The sequence below is a fragment of the Arvicanthis niloticus genome, chromosome X (genome assembly GCF_011762505.2).
Source record: "Arvicanthis niloticus isolate mArvNil1 chromosome X, mArvNil1.pat.X, whole genome shotgun sequence".
NCBI lineage: Eukaryota > Metazoa > Chordata > Mammalia > Rodentia > Muridae > Arvicanthis > Arvicanthis niloticus.
Genome location: NC_047679.1, coordinates 48,169,732 through 48,196,872, shown reverse-complemented (window position 1 = coordinate 48,196,872; position 27,141 = coordinate 48,169,732). Strand labels below are relative to the sequence as shown.

At 39.9% G+C, this 27,141-nt stretch overlaps 1 protein-coding gene across 3 annotated transcripts in view; it reads right to left on the bottom strand.

Moving 5' to 3' along the window:
• Positions 1-27,141, bottom strand: part of Pcyt1b (phosphate cytidylyltransferase 1B, choline) — an 89,692-nt gene that overhangs the window by 56,539 nt on the left and 6,012 nt on the right. Inside the window, exon 1 of one of the 3 annotated variants that reach the window (XM_034485822.2) lies at positions 12,692-13,095. The exons of 1 other annotated variant lie outside the window; for it this stretch is intronic. In XM_034485822.2, the coding sequence (XP_034341713.1) occupies positions 12,692-12,808 (117 nt within the window). In that variant the 5' untranslated portion in view covers positions 12,809-13,095. Of the gene's footprint in view, positions 1-12,691; positions 13,096-27,141 lie in introns of those variants that run through there. One more of the 3 variants, XM_076918526.1, reaches the window with a different exon arrangement.

The following is a 27,141-nucleotide window of genomic DNA, read 5'->3' as shown; positions in this document are numbered from 1 at the left end:
ACATTGAATACAGCTATTTCTAACATGGCTCAGCTGGAAGTATGCACAAGATTGTACTTTAATAATAAAAGTGTTTTTCTGAACAATGGACAAATATGCTCCAAAGAAGGTATACTCTGCAAAATATATGACTTCTTAAAACCAAAACTAGTTTATTATTTTTTGGGGAAATGGGGGTATCATCAATGAGGTGATGGTGTTATTCTTGGACTCCTGGTCTCCGAACTATATGAGAAATACCATTCTGTCTTCTTTATGGGACCTTCCTCTATTAGCCCTCAAAATGCTGCTCCCAGGGTCTCATCCTGGTAGATTGTGGGGTGAAGAAGAGCAATTTAACCAGAATTCATGCAGAGACAGGCTAATATGGAGAGGATTGGGTAGCCTTAACGACTGCTCTTTTTGGTTCCCCTTTAAACCCTGGGCATACACAGCATCCAAAGCAAGTCACTGACCTTTGCTATCATCCATCCCTCGCCCCTCCCACTATGCTGATTTCTAATAGCATTGGTGAGCTCTGCCTATCTCAGTTTGTATTTTGTGGAAAGGAAACCATGCCGTCCATGCCGTCCATATGTCTGGCTTGTGAGATTTAGCTACATTCTTGTAGTTGGTTGTCTAGTCTTCATTCTCATTGCCATATAGACTACAATTTATTTGCCCAGTCCTATTCTACTGAGAATTTAGGTAAAACACACTAGGGGGCTGGGTAGCTCTGATTATATGTACAAGTTTCTTCATAAAAGAATTAGTAAACCACATACCTAACATGAAAAACCCTGAGCTCAGTCCCCAGAATTGCAAAAAAAAAAAAAAAAAAAAAAAAGTACTTACTTTGAATTTCTAATTCTACTACAAAAAGCTAGATATTGGATTTGTTTCTCAGTCCTAAAATTTAAAAGTGTTACACCAGAGGTCTAAATCCAGCATTCTACAAAGTGCATCCCCACACATGTTGCTTCTGAATCCTCTGGGGCCTTGAGCAGATAACTCATAGCTCACTGGTTTGAGACATGTATATAGTTTAGAAGTCAGACGGATCTAAATCAGGGGATTTTTTTTTCATGATTTTCTTTTAGTGTGAAGAATTGTAATTCATATGTCACGAGTCTGTGATCTATTTGTACGTGTTTAACACATATAGAACATTCAACACAGTGCCCAATACAGTGTGACCATGAATGGCTGTACCATTTCTCTATCACCTACCGAGAAAAATGAGTAAGACCTCCAGCCTGGAACCAGTATAGAACAATTACCTTATAACTAAACAATTTGGAGCTACAATACAGTTTATTATTATGTGACTGTGCCTGCAGTCACTATTAGGCATACTAGAGATGAAGCCTAGAGACCTGTGTGTCCTAGGAATGGGCTTTCAACATCATTCATTTGGCAATAAGCTCTACACATCATTCATGATGTTTCTATTAACCTATTATTGCTGTTGTTATTTTTCTTAAATGCCCATTTAAATAACCCTCAGCGTCCTTTTACACTGATGTCAGGTTCAGCATGCATGAATTACAGAGAGGAAAACAAAAACCCCAAAGTCAAAGACTTGGGCTGGAGGGAGGAGATTATATGAAAATGAATCCTGCTCAATAGGCTAGCCCTGTGTGGCCCTGCACATTATTACACAGGCTTACACTACCAGGGCTCACTGCTTTATTTTCTAATCACTGTGTTTTCAAGTCCGCCTTCAAGATCATTGAGTGCTAAACTGTCTTTCCCCAAGCAGGGTCAGCTTCTCCAGCCTCCCTTATAACCCAGTTCATGCTGGGATAAAGAGGAAGGTAGGAATGTTAAAACAATAATACTATGGTCTGAGGCCAGCAACGGGTAATCAGACCCTAGCAAGGTAGAGGCTGTTACCTGGGAGATTATTGGAAGAAAATAGGCCTGGCTTGCAATGACTGACTTCATTCCTACCTTCCTTCCATTCTCTTTCTCATCCTGCCCCCTGTGATCAGATGGAATAATTCTTTTTCTATGTTTATTTCCCTAAGAGTTACAGAGAAGCTTTGCTCAGGCACTAGCTAAAGACACAAGACCTTCAAGACTATTGTTTTTCCTGATGCTGGGTTTTAACCCCAAGCATTGAACTTAGATGGACAGCCTCTGTTAAGAAAACTTCTCTAATTCAATGTGATACTGCCATGCCTCAAAGAAAGCCAATGTTTTAAACTTCAGTATTATGAAACAGGTAAATTAGGAGACTATTGTTCGCATGAAGAGAAGATTCAACATAGCTTTTTTTAAACAATGAATAGAATGTAACAAATACAATTTGGAATACATTCACTCTTTTGAGGAGGCATCCGAGACAAAAAGCAGAAATCAGAAGAAGTGGTTTGGTACATTAATGTAAAATTTCAAAGTACTTTGTGAACATTTCTTACACATATTTAGCCAGTGTGTCTTATCAAAAACAAAACAACAACAACAAAAACCCATTCAACCTAGTTTGTCTCCAAATGGATGAGATGAAACAGAAGCACAGAACGGAGTGGCAGAGCCCTGACTTTTGACTGGTCACATATACAGCAGCGGATCACACTCCATGGTAAAACCATCACCTGTTTCACTCCTTTGGGGTGGTACAGTTGGGATATAGAAGAAATGTGATTTGCTCAAATCCACACAATAATAATAATAATAATAATAATAATAATAATTTCACAATAAAACTGTGTGACACAGCAGGCTTTGGTGAATGGAAACTTTCAGTTTCACCAGCCCTTAGCCTTTGCACCTCGAGCCAGGCTAGTTCTCTCTGCCTAATCCTAGGTTCCTCTTGCTGGCAGCTGTAGTGCTCCAGAGGCCACAAATGACCTGATTTGTTATCAAGAACCAGCATACTCCCTACCACCTCCATTTCTGTCTCTGTGTCTCTCTGTGTGTGTCTGTCTCTCTTTCTCTGTTTCTCTCTGCTTCTGTCTGTCTGTCTCTGTCTCTCTGTCTCTCTCTGTCTTTCTCTGTCTCTGTCTCTGTCTCTGTCTCTGTCTCTGTCTCTCTCTCTCTCTCTCTCTCTCTCTCTGTGTGTGTGTGTGTGTGTGTGTGTGTGTAGAGATCAAAGAGCCTTTTCACTCCACAGAACTGGGATCATGAGCTTCTGACGTTGTCCCAAGTTCTAGATCCAACACAGATCTTCATGCTTGTGTGGTATTTTACCAGACAAACTATGTCTAGCCATTTCTCCCTCTTCCTACTCCCAGTCTAACAACCTCTGAAAACCATTCTGTGACAGGATCCAACATCCCAGAATACCACAAAATGATACTTCTGCATCTGCCAGAATCAAGCCACTACTACTTTCCTGTCCCTTTACAGACATCAGCAGAATGTTATCAGATAAGAGGGACCCTCAACTTGCACTATTCTTTCCCATAACTTAATTGAACCCAAACTCACACAGCTTTACCAAAACATAACTATTGACTATCTCAGAAATCCAATCTGAAATTCTTCCTTCTGTCTTTTCACCTCATTTGCTCTCTCTGCTGACTTTGGCTGTTCTCTCTGGGAATTCACCCTGCCCTTGGTACCTTGATCTCTCAGTCATTTGAGAAATACATTTCTCTTCCCTTTCCATAATCCTTCCTCTGTTGCCTCTTTCTGTGTCTTCCTTGAGATTCTGTCCTGGAAAGATCTGAGGATAAAAGTAGATTAACTTAGCCGAATTTCAGGCAAAAATTAGGAATATTCTGATAGATTTATCTTCAGCTCTTCTGTTCTCTTCCTCCAAGAACAAAATAATGTACATTGTTTAGTGTGCATTGATTCGGTGCTGGCTGGTTTTATGTCAGCTTGACATAAAAACTAGTATCATCTGAGAAGAGGGAACCTTAACTGAGAAAATGTCTCTAGAAGACTAGGCCCATGTGGGCAAATTTGTGGACTATTTTCTTGATTGATGATTGATGAGGAAGGGCCCAGTTCATTTTCTTAATTAGTGATCAGTGGGGGAGGGCTCATCTCATTGTAGGTTGGGGTACTCCTTGGCTGGTGGTCCTGGTGCTTTCTATAAGAAAGCAGGCTGAGCAAGTGGAGGGAAGCAAGCCAGTAAGCAGCACCCCTCCATGGCCTCTGCATCAGCTCCAGTCTCTAGGTCCTATATTGGCTTCCCATAACACACTCTGACTTGGGATATATAAGCTAAATAAACCCTTTTCTCCCCAAGTTGTGTGTGGTCATAGTATTTCATCACAGCAATAGTAACTGTGACTAAGATAGTGTCCTAGAGTTAGCTTCGTTACAGGATTGTTTGATGTGACTGGTGATTGGTTTTGTTAAGATTTTATTTATGTAGGGTTTTTTGTTGTTGTTATTTTAAAAACAAAGTCTTGTTATATAGCCCAGGCTAGGCTCACACTTGTTAACCTTCCCATCTATTGTAACTAGAGTTTCTACTGCCGGGATAAAACACCGTGAGCAAAAAGCAATTTAGGGAGGAGAGGGTTTACTTCAGTTTATACTTCCACACCTCACTCTTTTATCATGGAGGGAAGTCAGAGCAGGAACTTAAACAGGGTAGGAACCTGGAGGCAAGAACTGATACAGAAGCCATGGAGGACTGCTGCTTACTGGCTTGCTTAACCCGCTTTTTTTCTGAGAACCCAGATACTGGCCTAGGGGTATCACCATATGTAGTGATAGGCCAGGCCTTCTCATATCAGTCATCAATCAAGAAAATGCACTACAGTCTTACCTATAGATATATCTTTGTTTTTAGAGACATGTCTCTCTATGTAACCCTGGCTGTCCTGTAACTCCCTAAGGTAGACCTCAAGCTCACAGACATCCACCTTCCTTTGCCTCCCAAGTGCTGGGATTTAAAGATGTGTGCTACCAAGCCCAGAGCAATGCATACTTTTGGAGGCATTTCTCAACTAAGAGTCCCCTCTGCCCAAATAACTCTAGATTATTTCAAGTTGGTATAAATCTAGACAAGATACCATTTTAGCCTCCAAGTGCTGGTATTCCAGGAGTGAGTCACCCACCATTAGTACTATCCCGAGGCATCTTTCTTGGTCATTATTTCAATCCACTTCCTTCTAAGGTGACTCACACTCACTCAATTTGATGGCCACCTCTTCCATGCTGTTCCTACAGTCTCTGCCTTTAATTCCAAAGTCTCTCCTGAACTCCACAAATAACACTGACTAGATAATACTAAATGGAAATCCCCATGGTGCCTTGCACACACTTCTCACTCCTGATGCTCGCTTGTGGTGACCATATTCATATTGCTGGAGCCAGAAAAACTAGCCTTCCTGGACCCTGCCCCAGCTTCAGACCAGATTACCAGATCCTGATGCATTTGCCTCTTAAATATCTCCCAAGTTCTCCTTCCCCCATTCATGCCATAAACTAAAACTCATTAATTCTCATCTAGATTACTGCAATATTCTAACTGAAACAGAATAGCTTAACAAAGAAAATACAAGAGTATAAAATAGGAGGTGGTGGTACCCAACATATATGTATGGATGCATTGAACACTGAAGATTTCTTTCTTTTGGCAGTATTGGGGGTTGGATAATAGGTAAGTGTTCCACCACTGAGCTATAATCCCAACCCTACATGAACTGTATACAAAAAAGCTACTTACATGAATTGGACTAGGTATAAAGGTGTCTGAGTTTACTCTAAAGCTGTATATGACCACTGAGCACTTGAAAATCTATTTTGAATTGAGATATATGATAGGTTATTTCTCTGATACTGGTGAAATAAGCCAATTCAAGCCAGATTAGATTATATTAAAGGCAGGTTTATTGGGAAGCTGCTTTTGAACTGTCAAGGTCAATGGTCCCAAGGACCAAGACAGGGAAAGGGGGGTAGGGGAGGGAGAGAGAAAGAAAGAAAGGGCACATGCAGAGAGAGAAGAGTGAGAGCAAGCCTCTGGGGGAAGGGAAGCCAAGGCCTTGGGCTGGAAAGTTCAGGGTTGGAGGCAGAGTATGCCAGGTAGGGACTGAAGGAAGCTGGGAGAACCTGGAAGCCAGGTCTACTTTGGTATGTAAAATATGCACGGCAGTCCCTTGTTACAGGGTTCAAATCCAAACAATATTTTAAAGTAATATATATGCATACATATACACACATACACACACACATATATATATATGTATATATATTCTGGATTTTAGACTTGTGTAAAAAAAACAGTAGAAAATGGCCTCGTAGGTAAGAGCACTTGTCACCCAAGCTTGATTGCCTGAGTTCAGATCCTCAGAAACCATATGAATGCTAAATGTAGTAGCCACATATCTGTAATCACATGTGCCATCTTATGTACCCTCACACATAAACATGTACGCACATATAAAATAATAAATAATACTTTTATATGGATGCCATGTTGACATAATATTCATGATACATGGCACTAAATAACATACATAGGGGCTGGAGAAATGGCTCAGCAGTTAAGAGCATTGACTGCTCTTCCAGGGGTCCTGAGTTCAATTCCCAGCAACCACATGGTAACTCACAACCATCTGTAATGGAATCTGTTGCCTTCTTCTGGTGTTTCTGAAGGCAGCTGCATATATATATATATATATATATATATATATATATATAATACATCTTTTTTAAAAATGATACATCTATATATTTTTTCACTTTTTAAACTGTGGCTGTTAGATAATTTTAAATTACACATATGGCTTGAATTCTACTTCCCTTGGATACTACTATTCTAAAGGCTGGAGTATGCCACTTACAATAGGTCTTTAAGCAATAGTGTCTGGGTTTGGTGTCAGCAGATGGGATGGATCCCTAGGTGGAGCGGTCTCTGGAAAAAATATATTGTTTGTTTAACATTTCTAGGTTAAAATTTTTGAGATGGGTGGGTGGCTCCATCCCTCTGGGGCTGTGCCTATCCACTGGATATGGTCTCTACAGGTTCTCTCTCCCCTTTGTTGGGTATTTCAGCTAAAGTCATTACCATTGGCTCCTGGGAGCCTCTTGCTTCCCTGGCATCTGGGGCTTTCTAGTGGCTACCCCCAGTTATCCATCCCCCATTGCTACACACTCTGTTTAATATCCTGACCCTCTGTACTTCTCCCCTGTCTCCTCTCACACCTGATTCTGTCTCCCTTTTATCCTCCCCTCCTCTTTCCCTCCCAGATCCCTCCCTTCCTCTACCTCCCATAATTATTTTGTTCCCCCTTCTAAGTAGGAAAGCATCCACACTTTGATCTTCCTTCTTCTTGAGCTTCATATGGTTTGTGGGTTGTATGGTGGGTATTTAGTTTTTGGGCTAATATCCACTTATCAGTGAGTGTATACCATGTGTGTTCTTTTATGCCTGGGTTACCTCACTCAGGATATTTTCTAGTTTCATTCATTAGGCCTGTGAATTCCAGCACCTGACCAATACAGAGGCAGATGCTCACAGCCAACCATTGGACTGAGCATGGGGACTCCAAGGAAAGAGTTAGGGGAAGGACTGAAGGAGTTGAAGTCGGGATTGCAACCCCATAGAAAGACCAACAGTATCAACCAACCAGACCCCCAGAGCTTCCAGGGACTAAAACATCAACCGAAGAATACACAAGGAGGGACTGTGGCTCTAGCCACAGATGTAGCAGAGGATGGCCTTATCTGGCATCAATGGGAGGGGAGGCCTTTGGTCCTGTGGAGGCTCGATGCCTCAGGATAGGAGGATACTAGGGTGGTATGGTGGGAGTGGATAAGTAGGTAGGGAGCAACCTCATAGAGGCAGGGGGAGAGGGGAATGGGATACAGTGCTTGCAGAAGGGAACCTGGGAAGGGGGACAACATTTGAAATGAAAACAAATAAAATAACCAATTAAAAAATAGGTCTTTAAGAGACCCTAAAAATAGACTGGTCCGTGTGTGTGTGTGTGTGTGTGTGTGTGCATGCATTTGTATGTATGTGTGGAGGTATACATGTGTAGTTGCAGGGCCAGAGATTACATGGGTAGTCCTCAGTTGATCTCCACATTATATTTTGAGAGAGTCTCTTACTGAACCTGAAAGTCACCAGTTCAGCTAGATTGGCTGGCCAGCAAAATCCTCCTGTGTCCATCTTCCCAGTACTGAGATTATAGGTGTGCGGCACGATGCCCAGCTTTTACATGAGTGCTAGGAATCAATCTCAGGTCTTCATGTTAGTAAGACAAGCTCTTTACCAACTGAGTTATTGCCCTAGCTCCAGATTGATCCTTTTCTTGTCCCCAAATACAACTAAAGCTTTTATTTTATTTTTTTTTAATTTATTTATTTTATGTTTATGAGTATACAATTAGACCATTGCTCTCTTCAGACACACCAGAAGAGGGCATCAGATCCCATTACAGATGGTTATAAGCCACCATGTGGTTGCTGGGAATTGAACTCAGGACCTCTGGAAGAGCAGTCAGTGCTCTTAACCGCTGAGCCATCTCTCCAGCCCCAACTAAAGCTTTTAAAATGTAATCTTACCCTCAAATGGTGGGACTTGTCTTAACTTGGGGATAAGGTTAACACAGCCCTCCCTGCTGAGAACTTCTTCCACTCAATGGATAAAATATGGCTTTTTTGGAAGGCCCAATATATTAAGGTCACAGTTACGAGAAGGTTCTCTTAAGGGATTTCAGCATCTTGGCAAATATCCACACACTAGACTTCTATTAGATCTTCTATTAAGTGGAAGTGATCTTTAAAAGTGGGGGCTGTGGAGTCGCTTCTTTTATTTCTCTCCACATCACCTGGTATATTGCTGTATTTAGAAGTTGTCACCCTTTGGCTGACTGTGAATCTGCTTGGTATGGGACTGAGTTTTCTCTCAGTTACTTCCTAAAATCCTCTATCATTGGATGCTTTAAATCCTCTGCATTGCCTGAATGATGACCTATGTACCTTTTTTATTTCTAAATGCCCAAACACCAAAATAAAGCAAAGTGCTGACCTTCTATTTGATATAAGCTTTTTTTCCATAAGGAATTTAGCATTAGACAAATGGGTGCTTAGGAGAATACTGAGATATATAAATTCATTGATTCTATGGGTAATACACATGACTATTATCAATCTGTAAGAAATGGGTATTGCATTTGGACATGAACCAATAGGAAAATGTCTAACAATAACCTTGGGCAGAATTCCAGTCAGCCATATTAAATACCCAAGGAAGCGTATGTTCATTTATTTGTACCAGTATAGCATATTAAAAGCATCTTGCTTTTAAAATGTATGCTGCTCTGAGTGGCTAGATAGATGGTGATACTAGTAAAGGAAATACAGTGATAGCTAGAAACCCAGTCATCTTTTTGAGTACCAGTGGGTGAGTACCTACATCAATGACATATTGCACCTTCTCTGCAAGACAGCAGTCTCTTGGCGATGCTCCACTTTGAAGTAAAACCCCAAATGAACTCCTGCTAACGTGGCACATTGAACAAGCCCTTTTTTATTTCCAAGGCCTCCTATGTTGACTGGTACCACATCTATCTTCATGTAAATGGACTTTTGTAGGCTAGAATTACAGCTTCCTTCTGACAACAGAATGTACCCCAAGAAGAACTTAGCCAAGGTCATTAACTAAATCCTCAGGCAGACAGACTTTAGGACAGCTAGTCCTTGTTAGGAAGGGTTTGTAGAGACCCCACTGGTCCCAGAGGATTAGTCCAGGCATAGAGGGCTGGTCCAATTTGAGAGCAGTCCATGCCTGTAAGGAGTGCTCCTCCCCCAAAAGATAGGTTTCCAAGGAGAGTGGTTACATCATCTCACCCAGGACCCCTCATCTTTTCTTCTTCAAATCCAAGCTCCTTGCATCATATTTAAGCAGGAAACATTTAGTAACAGAAAACCAGTCTAGAGTAAATATCATAATAATGAAAAGTTCTCAGAAAACATCTCCAACTGGATACCATGGTATTATGGACAATAAAGTTACACTCCTAAAACATAGACTACCATAAAAGTGAAATGATTTTCAGTGATCATTTTTATAATTTCTTCAGCAGTACTAATTTATTCTATTTAGTCTTTTCCTTTTGTATTTTCCTGTAATGTAAAATAAAGCAGCTGGGAAGACTACATGTTTACCCTTTAGAAAATTTTCACCTTGAAGTATATAATTCAATAGCATCAATAGCATTATCGATTCGCACCTAAAATATGGATTGCTTTAAAGCCTTGTTTATTCAGGAAATCCCAGTCTTCTTTCAATGACTGGGATAAAAGATCTGACATCAGAAGTGGATTCTGAGTATTGGAGTTTCATCCGTAAACTGGCTCCTCTCAAATCTTTCACATACTCTCCAAAGTTACTTATGCAACCCAATATCCATACCCTGTTGACTGTTGATGGCTGTCATCATGAGTGACCCACATATGATTAGCTTGGGTGAATAGGGAAACATAGACTTCATGACATTTGAATAATGGAATTCTTAGCAATGGTTCATGATCAATAGAAAGAACCAAAAAACCAGGAAATGGTAATTTCCCATTTTCCTGTCCCTGTCCTTCTCTCCATCAAAAAAACTTTATTAAATAGTTAGCATGTACCTTAGTTACTGAAGCAAAATCCCAGGCAAAGGAAAGTTAGCTATGATAAATAAGTCAAAATGAAACCAACTCTACAGTGAAAGTTTGTTCCTAACCAAAAAAAAAATATATATATGCTTCACAAAATCTAGTTTAAGCAGATATTTAATAGACAATTTCAGCAGCCTACAGGAGCCTTTTTATCAAAGTAGATCACAACAGTTATTTCAACAGTTCAATTTTGGAACACATTTCTCATACCTCTGCTGTGCTTGTATCACCCCAGTTCCCCCTCTGAAAAGATAGGAAGAGACTGCATCTCACTTGAAGAATATATTCTACAGGCACAAGCTCATGCTTTTCAGGTATGCTCTGGGCTTAGTGCCTCCCTGCGGCCCTTCAAAGGGGTCTTTAGAGAGTTACTTAGTTTCTGAAAGAATTCTGTCAGTCTTTTATTTCTGCACAGGTGTGGAAGGTAAAGGTGAAACACTGTTGGGTTTGGGTTTTGTCAGTAACCATCTGAGAGAAGTTGTCAAAAGCGAAAGTGAAAGAACAAACTGAACTTACTCCCTTCCAGGATTAACTCTGCATACCCCTCTCAGGCCAACTAACCAAGGAGCTGAACAGCTAAGAGGTCAGAGGGAAAGAAAATACATAAAGAAAACTGGTGCTGGATATTACCTTTCACTCTGTTGCCCTAACTCTTTGTCCAAAGGTATATGGTTTCAAGTTTGTATATTGCACTTATTTTAAAAAGTAAATTCTGGGAGATTTTGTAATTCACCTTTAGAGGTCAGCTTTTCCCACTGTTAAACCATGAGTTGTTTAGTGGCCCAGAGGAATTTTTTGATAACCAACTTATCAGGACAATTTATATGAGAGAAGTGCACAGAGGCCACATGACTTATGTCAGTCAGTCACTGACTAATGGACTAGGAAGTAGTTAATATTCAAATATCCTAAAAACACGCCTCAAAACTTAGAAACTGCTCTAATATAACTCCCCCTGGTTATCTGATTTCAGAAAGTTGATCCGAGCCTGCCTTCAAACCCTTATTAAGAAATAACAGTTCAATTGTGGATTAGCATTGAAATCTGTAAGTCCAGATTATGTGGGGGCTCACATAAAATTCTACACCAAAAAAAAAAAAAAATCTCTTTAAAAAAAAAAAATGTCTCCTTAGTGCCAAACTGCACAGCCAATCAAAACACCTTATGTTTTAACTTGGAAGAAATCCTTGAAGAAAGGATAACTCTAGTGTGTGTGTCTTGGATTTGGGGGTTCAAAGAGCAGTATCCCCAAGTTGTATAGGATTCCAAGCTTTAGGAAACCCACAACTCATTTGACATGTTTTTTTTTTTTTTAATTCCTTGAGGCCACGATGCTGAAGTGGTTGAGAAGAAACTAAAGGATAGAACAAGTGTGGGAGAGCTGCTCAATAGATACAGTTACTGAGAGAAAGCTCTAGCCTCCTGTTTCCGCACTTTCATTCTTAAAGGCATGCATCCCCATTCTAAATAAATGTAGCATCTCTAGGTTGCCATTGCCTGACTAGAAATCTTCAGTATCGTCCTGAAAGATTCATGCTTCATTTTAAACGCACGTTATTTCTATATGCATCCTCAAGGTATTATTTGTTTATTTTGAAAATATCAAAGGAATGAGGGTGTTTTATTTTTCATATAGTTTTCCTTTGCCCTTAGGTATGAGAGAGAGACAGAGAAAGAGAGAGAGAGAGAGAGAGAGAGAGAGAGAGAGAGAGAGAGAGAGAGAGAGAGAGAGAGAGAACGAGAACGAAAGAGATCTCGTTCCTGAGCTAGAATTTAGAACTTCACCAAGGAAGCAGTCCAAGGTTTGTGAAGAAGAAAACCATTTTAAAACTGTGACAATGCACCTAAAAGGTGGGGGAAAGGTCATTCTCTCTCCTCCCAAAGCACAAAAAACACAACATATCCCCAGCATCCCCGTTTCCTACCCAGCCAATATAATAATGCTTTGTAAGCTGAGAACTGTGTCCGGTATAGGAGCTAAGTATAAACAGCTGAGAAGGATTAGGCTGCAGCTCCATTCTCATTTACATGAAAATCCTGTAAGCATCGTTTTTTTCCTCGCTGGCTGCGGGCACAGAAGGAACTCTTTTGTGCCATAGCCACGCATACATTTCCATCCTTTGTCTTTACTTACCAGTCGAGGCTGTGGGCATGTGTGCTCTATTTCCTCCATGGTTTCTGAGGGAGGCTCATTGGAAAGGGATTTTGGGATACCTGTTTCTGACTCAGCATCAGTGGTAAGTACTGGCATGGCCAGTGAATGCTCCCTCCAGCTCTACACCCTCTGGGAGTCTCCTCCCAGGCAAAGAATGTTTTCTTTGTCACGTATTTTTCTCTTCCCTACCCATCCCCCTTCTTCTTCCCTTCTTTTTGTCTTCCCTGGGGGGAAGTAAAGAGGTTACCCCCCACCCCCAACGCACACACCACCCCTTTCTTTCTCAGAGAAGCCCAGAGGCAGGGCCTCAGTTTATCACTATAACAACCAGACAGCACGGGAGCGTCTGGTGCGGATACAGTATCCTCATTTGCATGGAGCGCTCTGGTTGGTTACTGTCATCATAGTACCACTCCACCTGGGAGCGGCCGGGGCCCATTGGCTGGCCTGCCTTACCCACGGGGCCTGAACTTGCTGCTTTTGTTTTTTGTATTTAATTCACTTGTGAAGGTCTCCGTCCGTGCCTGGTAAAGACTCCCTGCACTTCTTAGATAAGATAAAGCTGTTTCCTGAGGTGCCCCAGACGCATCGCAAAAGAGCATAGCTATAAAGGATCATTCCCTGGCATGAGTGTATGATGCAGTTGTAGTCAGATATTTGCTAAATAGGAATCACTCTGAAGGCAGAGCCACTTTAAAGCCCCAAACCACTAGGTCAATTGCCAGCTGGCATCTGAGGGCTTGTCAGGGCACTCATTGTGAGCACCTGAGTGTTCACCTTCTGGACTGCATAAGACAGGAACACTGGCAGATGTCTAAGGCCTGTTGTAACCCTGGAGTCTATTCCTGGGGCTGCTACAGGAGGAACTTTGAAGGAGGTAGGTTGTCTTTGACAAGCCTGCCTCCCAGGTCTGACTGCTCTCTCTTCCTCCCTCAGCCAGCGTTTCCCCCCTTAGCCTTACTGTCATCTCTTCCACCATATACTTATCTAACATCCCTATATCCTATAGCAAAGGGCTTATATGCCTATCTAATGCTCATGGCAATCTGAGAAAAAAAACCAGAATGATGTGCCTTAGTGTTTACATTATCCTGGAACATCAGTGTAAGAGGAGTCTGAAGACAGTCTGAAAGAACTTGTAAAAGTGTTTGTTCTAGTGAAATGCCATGTCTAATATTAGTAAGAAATAAAATCACTAGTATTTGTTAAGCACAGGTGCAGTGCCAAGTACTTTACTTAGATCTTCCTTAATCTTCATAAGAACCCAAAGCAGATCCTATCATTATCCCCACATTCTAAGTCAGGAAATTGCAACTTAGAGTAATTGCTTAGGGTCTCAAAGTTCATAAGCAATGGAGCTGGCATTTGAAGAAGGGGGGCAGGGAGTCACAGGGATACAGCAAGTGTAGCAGAAAAGGAACTAAGGAAGAATCCACTTAAGCCAAATAAATCCTTATGCCTCTAAAGCTTTCATTTTTTTGTTTCTAACTACAGTTTCCATCCAAGTGTGGCCCTAGACCAGCAGTGACAACATCAGAATCACCAGCCAGGAATGTTTTAGGAATAAAAATTATTGGTCCCATGACAGATCAAAAATCAGATTTTGCAGGTTTGAGATAGGGCTTGCATTTGCATTTTTAATGAGCTTCTAGGTAATTCTAATGCTGCAGGTATGGGGACCATAACTTGAGAAACAGTAGTTCAAAGGATGGAATGAAAATGCCAGTCCCATCTGTCTTATAGAATTGAGAAGGATCAAATGGATAAGAGACACTGGTTTTTTATTACTTCTCAAGTAAACAAAGGGCTAGCTTTAAAAGAAGAAAAATGGGTACTGTAGCAGAATATTATTTAAGTTGACCATTAAGAATGTGTCAATTTGGTCAGTGGATTACACCTCTGATTGAACAATTCCAAACTTATAAAGCCTATGATTAACATTATTTTTAAAAAATGTATAAATGCAAAAAGGAAAAGGGGGCATGGGATAGGGGTTTCCTAAGGGGGGGGGGGTAATGAGGAAAGGGGATGCCATCTGAAGTGTAAATAAAATATCTAAAAAAAAAAAAAAAAAAGAATGTGTCAATTTAAGCCAGGCATGGTGGTGCTCGCCTTTAGTCCAAGCACTCCAGAGGCAGAGGCAGAAGGCAGAAGGGCCTCTGAGTTCGAGGACAGCCTGGTCAACAAAGGAAGTTCCAGGACAGCCAGAGCCACACAAAGAAACCCTGTCTTGAAAAACCAAATAACAACAACAAAAACCCCACCAAACTTGTCAGTTTAAGTCAGGATGATGTCACTCACTTGACAGTATATGACCTATGCTTAAGAGAATTTTAGGAACTAGAGAAATGGCTCAGTGGTTAAAAATCACACACTGCTGCCTTTGCAGAGACCCTGAGTTCAGTCGCTAGCACATATATTGGATACCTCCTAACCACCTGTAAGTGCAGCTTCAGGGAGACTCAATGCCTCTGGCCTCCAAAAGCACCTACATTCACATACATATACTTACACCCACCCCAGAGACACATGAATATACACATAATTAAAATTTTTTTTGAATAAACGAGAACTCCAGTGATGCAAAAATCCCAGCTACTATTGGGTCATCTTGATAAGGGTCCTCTCCTTCCTATTCTACCTGCCCTTCTAGAAGCACAAAACACCTCAGGCCACAGGTTTGCTCTACTGAGATGATCAGCATGGGAGAAACAAACCCTGCACTACATTTTAAAATTAAAAAAAAATCACTTTATTGTAATGAACACACAAATAAAGACATCACATAACTAGATTAGAGTAGCCACTCTGAAAAATGAGGTTGTCAGTCCCAAACTCTACAAGGCAATGAACTTTTTTTTTGTTTTTTTTTTGTTTGTTTTTTTTTGTTTTGTTTTTTTTTGTTGTTGTTGTTGTTTTTCAAGACAGGGTTTCTCTGTGTAGCCCTGGCTGTCCTGGAACTCACTCTGTAGACCAGGCTGGCCTCGAACTCCAAAATCTGCCTGCCTCTGCCTCCCAAGTGCTGGGATTAAAGGCTAGGATTACAGGCATGTGCCACCACCACCCAGCGGTTCACTGTTCAATATAACTAGATTTACCTTGTTAACAAAATTATTGGGCGATTCAGATATATCTCTTCTTTCATTGTATCCTTTACTCCTTTTCTACTGCAGTCCTGAAGCATGAAGCTCTCTTTACTTTGATTCATACAGTTCATTTCAAATCTATATAAACATGGATCTGAACATCATAGGTTCTCACATTTATTTCTGACAGAAAAGTCAAACAGTTTGGTTAAGAACAAGGTTGATACAAGGCCATGATCCATAAAGGCATGGGGGTGGGGGCTGGAAAACAAAACAGCTTATTATTTTTGAAAAGAAGATCCAGAAGATAGAATTCAAGTGGTTTGTTTCATTCTTAAATGTATTTTCTTCTTTTTTAAGCTTCTGTGGTAACCAAGAAAGAGTTAGCCTTCACTCATTTGTTTGACTAAAATGTATTGATTTTGAGCACTGTTTTGTGACACTAAGTTGCAACTGCAAAAACCCAACACATGAAACCTACAGTGTAATGAAAATATGGCTGACAAACTCTGATCTAATATATTATATTTAAAATAAACAGGCTGGCCAGCGGGCTCAGTAAGCAAAGACACTGCCAGGTCTAATAACCTGAGTTTGATCCATGGGTTCCCCATGGTGTAAGGAAAGAAGCAATTCTCACAAGTTATCCTCTGACATTCCACACTCATGCTCTGGCAAGTGAGTGACAGACAGACACATGTACACACACACACACACACACACACCATGAATAAGTTCAATTTTTAAAATGTATTTAAGAAAACCCAAATATTTGACACTCCACAGTCTTAGCACCAAGGGGGACAGACAGCAGAGTATTAATGGCTGTACCTGGGTTTGAGTAAGTCTTGAAAAGAAATACATTTTTTTCTCAAACTACAACAGATATATCTAAATACTGATGATTCAACAAAGTAGAAACAAGACATATTTTGTTTTACTGTACAAACCAGATATAACAGGGATTTTGGGCAGAAATTAGAGCTGCCATTAGCTGTAAAAAAAAAATCATTCTTACTGACATTAGCAGCTGCGTAGTCAGTAAAGAATTATTGTTGCTATCACTTGGTGGTATTTATAAACACTTTTATATTCTAAGTGCTTTACAATCACTTATTGTCTAATTAATATCTAATCATCTGTTTACAAGTAATAATCACACATGTAGTGCAGTTTAATCAAAACTCCAAGTGCCGCCAACATCACACTCAGGATGCTGTGTAAATTTTGGTCCCTCCCTCATGGGATTTGAGTCTAGCATGTGACTGAAACACAAAATACTATCGACAAAAATGGATAAAAATTCCCCACTTGGATTTGAGCACACTTTAAATGTAAAACTTTTGCATACTGGATGCATTGGGTGAATGTCACCCGATAAGTAAAACTCTAGGTAGTTTTCTACTCTTAATAGCTTAATTTCATGTATCTATGAAATTTTCGTATGCTTAACCCACAACATTGGATGGTAGTTTCACTAAACATACAAAGCTAGACACCAACTTATGCAGCTGCTAGTCATAGTCACAGTCACAGTTTCAGTGATTTTAATAAAAATCAAATATACCAAAAGGGAAGGATCTTTGAGGTATTAATTTAACTAGGTTCAAATCAAACACCTGGCATTTTTCATTCTTCACCTTAAATGGGTATACTATTGTATCCCATCCATATCACCACATGCTATTCTATCTGCAATCACAGAACCATGAAAGGATTGAAGTACACGTATGATATGCACAGTAATCCAGGTTTTCCCATTCCAATGAGTTTTCTTATAAGTAGAATTGTTAAGTTGGAGTACTTGCTTTTTTCAAGGCTTTTGACATGTATTTTTTGATACTGTTACCAAACTATCCTCCAAAATGTTTGATTATATCTACAGTTTCTTATATCCACTTTTTAAAAAGATATATTTATTTTATGTATATGAGGACACTATTGTTCTCTTCAGACACACCAGAAGAGGCCATTAGATGCTGTTAACAAATAGTTGTGAGCCACCATGTGGTTGCTGGGAATTGAACTCAGGACCCCTGGAGGAGCAATCAGTCTCTTAATAGCTGAGCCATTTCTTCAGCCTTCTTATATCCACTTAAACAGCTGTTTTCCTTGGTTAGTATCTGCCATAATTAGTTCTATCCTTTCTTTAAAAATAAAAACAGAAGCCGGGCGGTAGTGGTGCACGCCTTTGATCCCAGCACTCAGGAGGCAGAGGCAGGCAGATTTCTGAGTTTGAGGCCAGCCTGGTCTACAGAGAGAGTTCCAGGACAGCCAGGGCTACTCAGAGAAACCCTGTCTCAAAAAACTAACTAACTAAATAAATAAATAAATAAATAAATAAATAAATAAAAAACAGACAGGTCTCACTGTGCAGTCCAGGTATGAACTCACTATTCTACAGACATCATGACTCTACCTCCTGAAGTTTGGGTTTACAGGCGCACCCCACCATGCTCATGGTTCTGGTCCTTTTTGCTGTTTCAATAAGACTCAGTTTCCCAACCCTGCAGCATATACTGCAGGGTCCTGAGGGTTTTTCCAGGGGCCATCCAAATGTGACACAAATGGGTCTGACAAGCAAAAAAGCAATCAAGACCAGATGCCAGTATAGATGCATTCATTCCCGGGTAGATTGGTATTATGATCCTGGGATTTTACACTAATAAATTTTTAAATGATCTGTTTCCAGTGTGACTTTCTCACAAAATCTGCACTCAAAATCTTTGAATGCCCACAGAGTTGGTTGAATCTTTTGTTAGTTTCCTATGAATGCCATAACAATTTGTCACAAAGTTAATGGGTTGACAACTATACAAATTTATTATCTTAAAGTTCTGGACCAAAGTTAGAAACCTAAATTGAGTCTTCTTTGAGTAAAAATCAATGTGGCCACAGGATTTTAATTCTGGAAGCTTGAAGGGATAATCTGGTTCCTTGCCTTTCTGATTTCTAGATGTTGCCCATCTTCTGTGGCCTGCTTTCTTCCATCGGTGAGCCAGCAATATATCACTCAAGTGTCTGCATCAGTGATCTCTTCTAAATCTCTGGCTTCCTTCTTTCACTCAGAAAGACCCTGATGATGTCCTTGGGTCATCTGGATAATCTAGAGTTACTCTTTCCACCTTGAGATCTTAAATCACATCTGTAGGGTCCCTTTTGCCATATAGGGTAATATAGTTCCAGCTTTTGAGGAATAGGACAGACGTCTTTGGGAGGCTTTTGTTCTGTTATTCTTCCTGCCACATATTCCTTAGGAGGAGCCTCACCTTATATCTCATATTGACATATTCAGAAGAATGCATTGCTTGTAGTTTCAATACTTAGCAATTATGAGACCCTGCTGTCACGTACAGGCATGATGCCCAGTTTGCTGATAATAAGCAGTACTTGGAGACACTACATAATTTTCCCAGGGTCTTGGAGCTTGTGCAAAACTGGGTTTCAAATTCAGGGCTGTGGCCCTTCAAAGCCTTGGTTTACACACACTGCTTCAATATCTCGGCATATGCAATGTTCTGATCAGTTTGCTCTCTTTGGACAGATCTCTTTGAGAGCTTTTCATTTAATTTGGATTTAATAATACAAATTAGCCAGATAAAAGCTTTTATTAAGCCACATATATCTCCTATTTTACTCAGTCAGAAGATGTCAGCATAGAGCATCATCAGAAAACATACATTGAAGATGATACCCTGGCTGGGGATGCAGTGCAGTCTCAATGGTTCAGCACTTGCTGAGCATGGGCTAGCCTCTGAGCTCTATCCACAGCCAGAAAAAGAAAAATGGCCTTCACATCTCCCACCAATCTTTCAGAAAGTTGCATTGCCATCACCCACAACCTGAGTTGCTCTACACTGTGATCTGAAATGAATTCATTAGGACCTCTTCTTTGTGAGTGGCATGTAAATCTCCAAAAGATAGCAAATGGTAGGGCAAACAAAATTATCTTTTCCAAGACCCACCAGTATACCAAATGCCCTATTTAAAAAAAAAAGAGCCTAATACTTCAGGATCTTAAGCTCAAGCTTTATGTCATCTTTGTTTCACCCCATAAGGTTCTTTGGATGGTTATTCTTGGTTGTCAACTTGACTATATCTGGAATCAACTAAAACCCAAATGGCTAGGCACACCCATGGGGGATTTTTCCTTAATTAAATCATTTGAAGTGGGAAGACCCACCACTAATCTGTATTTTTTAGGTAGGAAGACACACTTTTAATCCAGATCTTTTGAGATGGGAAGATCCTTTTTTAATCTGGGCATCACCTTCTATTGGCAGCCTATATAAAGGATATGGAAGAAGAAAGCTGGTTCTCTCTTTGCCTGCTTGCTCTCATCTCCCTAGCAAGTCCATTCCTTCCCTGGCATTAGAGCTTACTTTTTCTGGATTCTGGCATATACTGAAGACCAGCTGATACATCTAGCCTTGTGGACTGAAAAACTACTGGATTCTTAGACCCTCTGTTATTAGACAACAGCTGTTGTTGAACTAGCTGGACCACAGCTCATAAGCCATTGTAATAAACACCCCTTATATATGTACACAAATACATATATATATTTATTGTATAAGTTCTGTTCCTCTAGAAAAATCCTTATTATAATAGTTTTCAGTCTAGATTATAAAGAGAACTACTTGAAGAGTTTTCAATAACACTGAGGCTTGATTTTTATGCCCTGGAGATTCTGGTCTAATACACTTGGAACATCTGGAGATCAGATGTGGCAACACACAATTGTAATTTCCATACTTAAAGCCAAGGCAAGAGGGTTGCTACAAGTTTGAGTCTAGCCTGGCCTGAACTGTGATTTCCTGGCTAGCCGGAGATATAGAATAATACCTTGTTTCAAAACAAAACAAGCATAAATTTAAAGATCTTTTACATTTAGCTTGTGTGTGTATGTATGTGAATACTCACATGTACTTGTGTCACCATGTATATGTACATGTGACAACTTTTAGGAGTTGGTTCTCTCCTTCTACCAGGTGGATTCCTAAAACTGAATTTGGGTTTTACTCGGGTTGGCAGTCTTAGTGGCAGATACCTTTATCCTCTGAGCCTTAACCCAACTATTAAATATTTCCCCACAAGAATCCTTGTTATGCTTGATTTATGAGAAAATAACTATTATTGTATGTGTTTCCAAAAGCTTGCTATCTAAAAACTTCCAATAGGCAATTATTTTAAACCCTCAGCCCACTGACATCTAATGAGAGGCTATGTAAAATGACTTACTAATCCTGAGTAGAGTAACTCTATGCAAGCCAATGGTCTTCTGCAGGAGCCCATCCTTGCTATAAACAATTTTGTTCCTTAAGCAAATTAGTGAGCATGGGATACATAGCATCAAAGAAAAGAGATTCTTTATTCTTGCAAAATAGCTTGAATAAGTTCACTCTCATTCAACCGTAGGAGCTCAAAAGGAAGGAAACCTACCATTGTTCCACACACTTTAAGAATGAGTCTTTTGAAATTTCCATCATATCAATGCATTAAGGTGACTTATGAAAATCAGAGATTCTAATTCAGTAGGCCCATCAATTTGAATTTTTTCCCAGTTCACAGGGGCTCAGCAACACTGTAGTAATGTACTTATGAGAATATAGTAAATACAAGGCCCATCAGGTAAAACTGCACCAATAACAATTCTCATGAATATAATATATCAATCTTTTTTTTTTAATGATACAAATGTCAAAAGAACTTAGGATCCAAATTGAAGTCCAAATTGAAGAGTCCCCTGCCAACCAGGATGGAGAGTCCAAACATCACTAAGAATGAGAATTGCAACAGATTGAAACCAACCAAATAAGTTTAAATCCATAGTACTAATCAAGAGAAAAAAAAAGAAGCACAGAATAGCTAGGGTTGTCTGTCACCACATTTGCCAGTTATGATGCTGCAGGCCTGTGACCCCATCACTTGGGGAGACAGAAGGATTGGGAGTTCAAAGTTATCCTCAACTACATTGTGTGTTTGCAGCTACCCTAGGCTATATCATACCCTGTCTCAAAAACAAAGAATGAAACAAAACAACCAAAACCTTCACTTGTCTGTATTGGAGGGTGCTAACTATTTTGAAAATTGGGAGCTAGAAAAAGGATCAAGTATTAATCTTATGTTTTCTGGTACAAACCTTTTCTTTCCAAACTATCAGCTTGAGTCATCAAATAGTCTCTTTTTAAAATGGTTACTGAAGAAGGCAATGCATTTGATCTGCCTCCTCACCCTATATGCTTTCTTACCCCTAATGAATGATTAAATCTAGGCATTGAGTATGCAAGACAGAAAGGCAACTGCAGCTACTCTGTGCTTCTGAACCATCTATAAAGTAGTCTTCCAAGGAAAGAGAACCTGACTCTGACCACACCTCTTGATCTCAGAGCAATTTACAGGAAACACAGAGGAGATAAACAAGTATGTTAATCCCACAGGGATGCAATCAGCAAAGTCCAGGTTGTAGAAAATTCCACAGCATAAGCTTTGCTTCTTAGGGCCAAACAATTGTAAGAAATCTAATGATTACATAAAGCCTATAAGATAGCAGTCAATGTAGAGTACAGTCTTAGTATTTCAAATTCAAAGCACTAAAAACTGATATAACATTTATGTGACAACTAGAAATTAGACCAATTTTTGGGTGGTATGAAGACATTGTTAATTTTTTAGGTATAGCAATGGCATTGAATTATTTATGTTTTCAAAACTAGAAATATATACTAAAGTGTTTGCCCCTGTATAATGTTTGGGTATGAGAAGTGGATTACATTCTAGATCAGTGATTTTCAGTTGGGTGAAGTTTTGCCCCTAGAAAGTTTTAAGTGATGTCTATTGTGGGGCGGTGGGCTGTGAGAAGCAGCTGGGTACTTGGTCGAGCATGAGCTTGGATGTACCCCCCCCCCTGTAAAACCCAGGGCAGACCTGAGTTAAATAGGGAGGGAGGGGCTGGGGAAGAATGCTTAATTGGCTCCACCCTCTGGCCTTCAGGTACCTCATTAGTATGTAAATCTCTCTAGGGTCTGAGGCCTGTTCCTTCTGACTGTTGGCCATAGACCTCTCTGTGGAAGTGGTTGTTGGAGAGCTGAAGTTAAATGAAAAGAACCAGAGCCGGGGAGCAGACCTAAACTCCTGCCTTCCAATAATGGTCCAGGGTTCCAAGCTCATGCTCGACCAAGCACCCAGCTGCTTCTCACAGCCCACCGCCCCACAGTCTATAGACATTTTTGTCAACTTGGAGGATAGTGCTACATACAAGTATCTAGTGGGTGAAGCTATGAATGCTACTGGACACCCTAGAATATCCTATGCCATGAAGACCTTGGATGACCCAGAGGCTTGAGGTACTGGAGAAAGCCTTGTGATCTTCCTAGCTATCTCCCTCTGGGCTCCTTATGTCTCTTTAAACTATTTGCTGTCACAAGGTGGTTTCTAATCACCTTCCTTCTTTTGGGCACTGGGCCTTCTGTTTTGTCTCAGTATAGAGCTGGAAGAGTTTCAAACTTCATTAGGTTCCTCTGTGATGGGAGTCAGGTCATCTGGCCCATTATGTTTCAGCATTATCTTTTTTCTGGTGGGAGACAGGGCTATGGAAGTTCGGGACACAAGCCATTGTTTCTTTTGAGTGATAAACAATTTGAATCTAAAAGTGATTTATAGTACTGTTACCAGTCAAATCAGCCAGACCTTGCCTAGCTTTTCTGGTGTGCATGTGCTTGTGCATGACAATGATCCCACCCACGATGTCAATTATGCTGAGATTGAGAATCTCTGAAAGGAGCAGGATAGGCTATGAGTTGATCACGTTGATTGAAGCAAGTTGGGGATCACACGAACATTATTAATGGGAATATACAGCTTTGTCTAAATGTATATACATTTGATACTTTTCTTGAACAAAATTTTTTTTAAAAGATAAATAATTGAGCAGGAGAAATGGTGAAGCAGTTACAAGCCCTGTCTACTCTTCCTGAGGACCCTGATTTGGTTCCCAACACGCACATGGCAGTGTAAAATTGCTTGTAACATCAGTTCCAGGAGATCCAAAGTACACTTCTGTCCTCTGCAGGCACCAGGCCATTGAGTACATACATATGTGTGTAGTCAATCACACATCCACAGAAAATAAAAATCTCACAAAAGATAAATACTGGTCCCTTTGCTTTATTTGGTATTGCATTCTAAACGCATACAATATGTATATACACACAAAAGCTGCTGCCAAGCTCCACTAAGTTCCAAAATTTGTGTTCTTGAGCACAATTCTTAACCTCTGTAAGCCTCAGTTTCCTTAAAATAAAATGAAGTTAACAGTACCTCTGAGAGGCGTGTGGTGATTAGTAATAAGCTGGGTGTTCACTAGAGTGCTTTAAATGGCTACCTTACTAGCTCTTCTGTTCTTTCTGTCTGATGTTTCTCAATACAGAAGTGCAAAAAGTCATTTCTTTGTTGTCTGAATCCAGTCCATTTTTTTTCAAATAGTCCCATGAGAAGTCTAGACGTCTCTGGTATAAAATGGTTTGTTTTGAGCCTCCAGAACAGCAAACCCTAGAAAGCCCCAGGGGATGGAGAGTGGGAAGGAAGGTAGTACTTATTTCAGTGGGTAATACATTGATACTTTTAGCCTAGAAGGGGCATTTAAAATTTTCAGGAGACAGGTGTGATCCTTTGACGCATCCCTGCAATACAGAATTTTCTTAGCCTCATGTATCAGTAGCAACAACAGTGAGAAACTCTGGGTAAAGGTAACCAAAATTCTTCGATGAAGCTTTTCCTTAGTAATTAACTTTGTCTTTCTTTGTTCTTTTTACCCAACAGGAGCAGGTTATTTGAGGCATGCTCAGGAGAAATCATTCAAAATGTGATTACCTTAGCTTGGTGGCCTAAAATTGTTATTAATTTCTTTATGAGAAAAAAATCTAAGTAGGGTTCTGATTTTATTGCCTTTGAGTTTCAAATACCAAACTCCAAGTTCACATTGATTATCTTCTTAATAGACTGTGAAGGTGGGGCATCTCTTCATTTACTACTGGAAACAATGTTCCTTCTCCTGATAGCTCTGTAGCCTTTGTCTTTGCCAATTGAAAGAATTGGGATGAACATATTCATCACCCACAAGGGTTGTATTTCTTTTGTTTAAATAACCCATCTCAGCCAGGTATAGTGGTATACACTTATAATCAATCCTAGCACTCAGAAGGCTGAGTCAGGAGGCTTGCCATTAGTTCAAGGCCAGTCTGGGATTATAGAGCAAGAAATTGTCTTTTAAAAAATGTAATCTCCATTTAGATACTGGCTGCCCACCAGATAACTATTAAATAGAAACCATTATGTATTGTTTGCCCTCCATTCCCATTATAAGGTCAGGAAACTTGGAGTTGAGATCTATAATGATATGTGTTCAGAAAGAAAGAGGTTCAATATGTATTTTATTAACTCACAAACAGTGTGGCTTTAAATGTGAACTGTCTTTATATGTGTGTCTTTGCATCTGCTAAGTACCTACCACAAAGTATATCTAGGTCTTTAGGTATACAGTAGATCTGAGGAGTAGAAGTCAGACAAAAAAAGCACTTCCTGTCAGGTTTTTAGTCAGTATATATCTAAAGAACAGACAATATCTTTTAAGTAACTGCCAAATTACTTAACTGCCAACTTAACCATTCTGTGAAACTAAACAATGATGTTGGCCATTTCTTTCAGGAGTCCCAAGAGCTCTCTGAAGCTTTCCAGCTAGTAGAGAAACTATTCTAGATCACTGGGTACTTTGCTTTAACTGAGCTTCCCCCTAAAGCCTGTAGAGTCTAGTGAACTGTTGCACGACCAGCCCATTGTGGCAGCACACTGAGCTTTTGAGAGGCTGATCTTTTGGGGAGGCTGAGGCAGGGAGATCTTCAGTTTGAGACCTGTCTGGGTTACAGGGATTGTTGTTACAATTTTTTTTTAAATTCAAGCTTCTTGTTTTCTCGTGTCTTTTTTCCCTTGCTTTTACTTAATAAATCTACATTTACTCTGCAAAAAAAAAAAAAAAATTCGAAAAAAGAGTTATCTTAAGCTAAATCGGTAAGATATAGTTAGATGACCCTGAAATTTGCAATTTGCCATTGAGTGGCTAAATGAGGCCACTTTAAAGTAACTTTTGAGGTAACTTTAAAGGCCAGGGAATAAAATTCAGAAGTCTTATCTGGTAATTCTATACTCAGAACATTTCAGCAGTATCTTAAGCTGTCATTCCAATTAGAATAAAACAAAACCAGAAACTGTAGACAATGGTACATGTGCTTGCCTAATGAAAATAAGCCAAGGCAGAACATTGATCACTGTCCCGATCAAAGCATGTGCAAATCACCAATACCTTTTCTATTTCGATAAATGATTAATGTATGTACTTATGCTTTTCAAAATGAGGCTCCATTATAACCATTTTAATTTTCAATGAACTGAAATAGTCTATCTCCTTGTACAGGGTAAGAAGACATATACTGCAGTGCCTAGTGATTGCAACTCTCTCCAACTGTGTACAATGGAGAAAACCCTACAAAACTTAGGTGGACATCATCATGAATGATTTGTGTGATAGTTTTAAGAAAGTCTTTCAAGCTTGGTATGATGGTGCATGCACCCTAGAATTTGGGAGGTTGAGATTGGAGGACTGACAGTTTGAGGCTACCAGCCTCAGCCACCTAACAAGAATGTGTCAAAACCAAAACAAACAAACAAACAAACAAACAAAACAAAAACAAAAAACCTTCAGTTGGCCACCCTAGACAAAGGTATAGCTGCTGCATGAGATGTGTGTGTGTGTGTGTGTGTGTGTGTGTGTGTGTGTACAAATTTTATCCCTTTCTCTCAGAGGCTGGTCTAGCTCCCACCCTCTGGGAAAGCTGAACAGGAGTTGTACAAGGATGTCTTCCCTTTGTGGTAGTCATAAGCTTTCGGATATTATACGCCTATGGCAAGCCATGGACTCACACAGGATTTGAGGAGAGCCTAAACAACAATCCCAGTATCTTTGTTATTGGTGCCAATGTTAATGTCAATCAAGTTAGAGGTTACAAGTTGAAGTTGGTCTACTTGACATTGAACCATGCCTCAAATGCTGGGTTATAACAAATTCTTTTTCATGAATTATCTAGAGATGACTCTAGATGGAGAAACTTCAGAATCTTTGTGGGCAAGAAAAAAAATCTGGAATAAACAGCAAGAGTTATCTTACTTTATTAGAGTTCTTTTATCTATTCAACAAAAATTGCAGTTGGGCAGTGGTGACACATGCCTTTAATTCCAGTGTTCAGAAAATAGTCAGATGAATCTCTGTGAGTTCAAGGCCAGCCTGGTTTA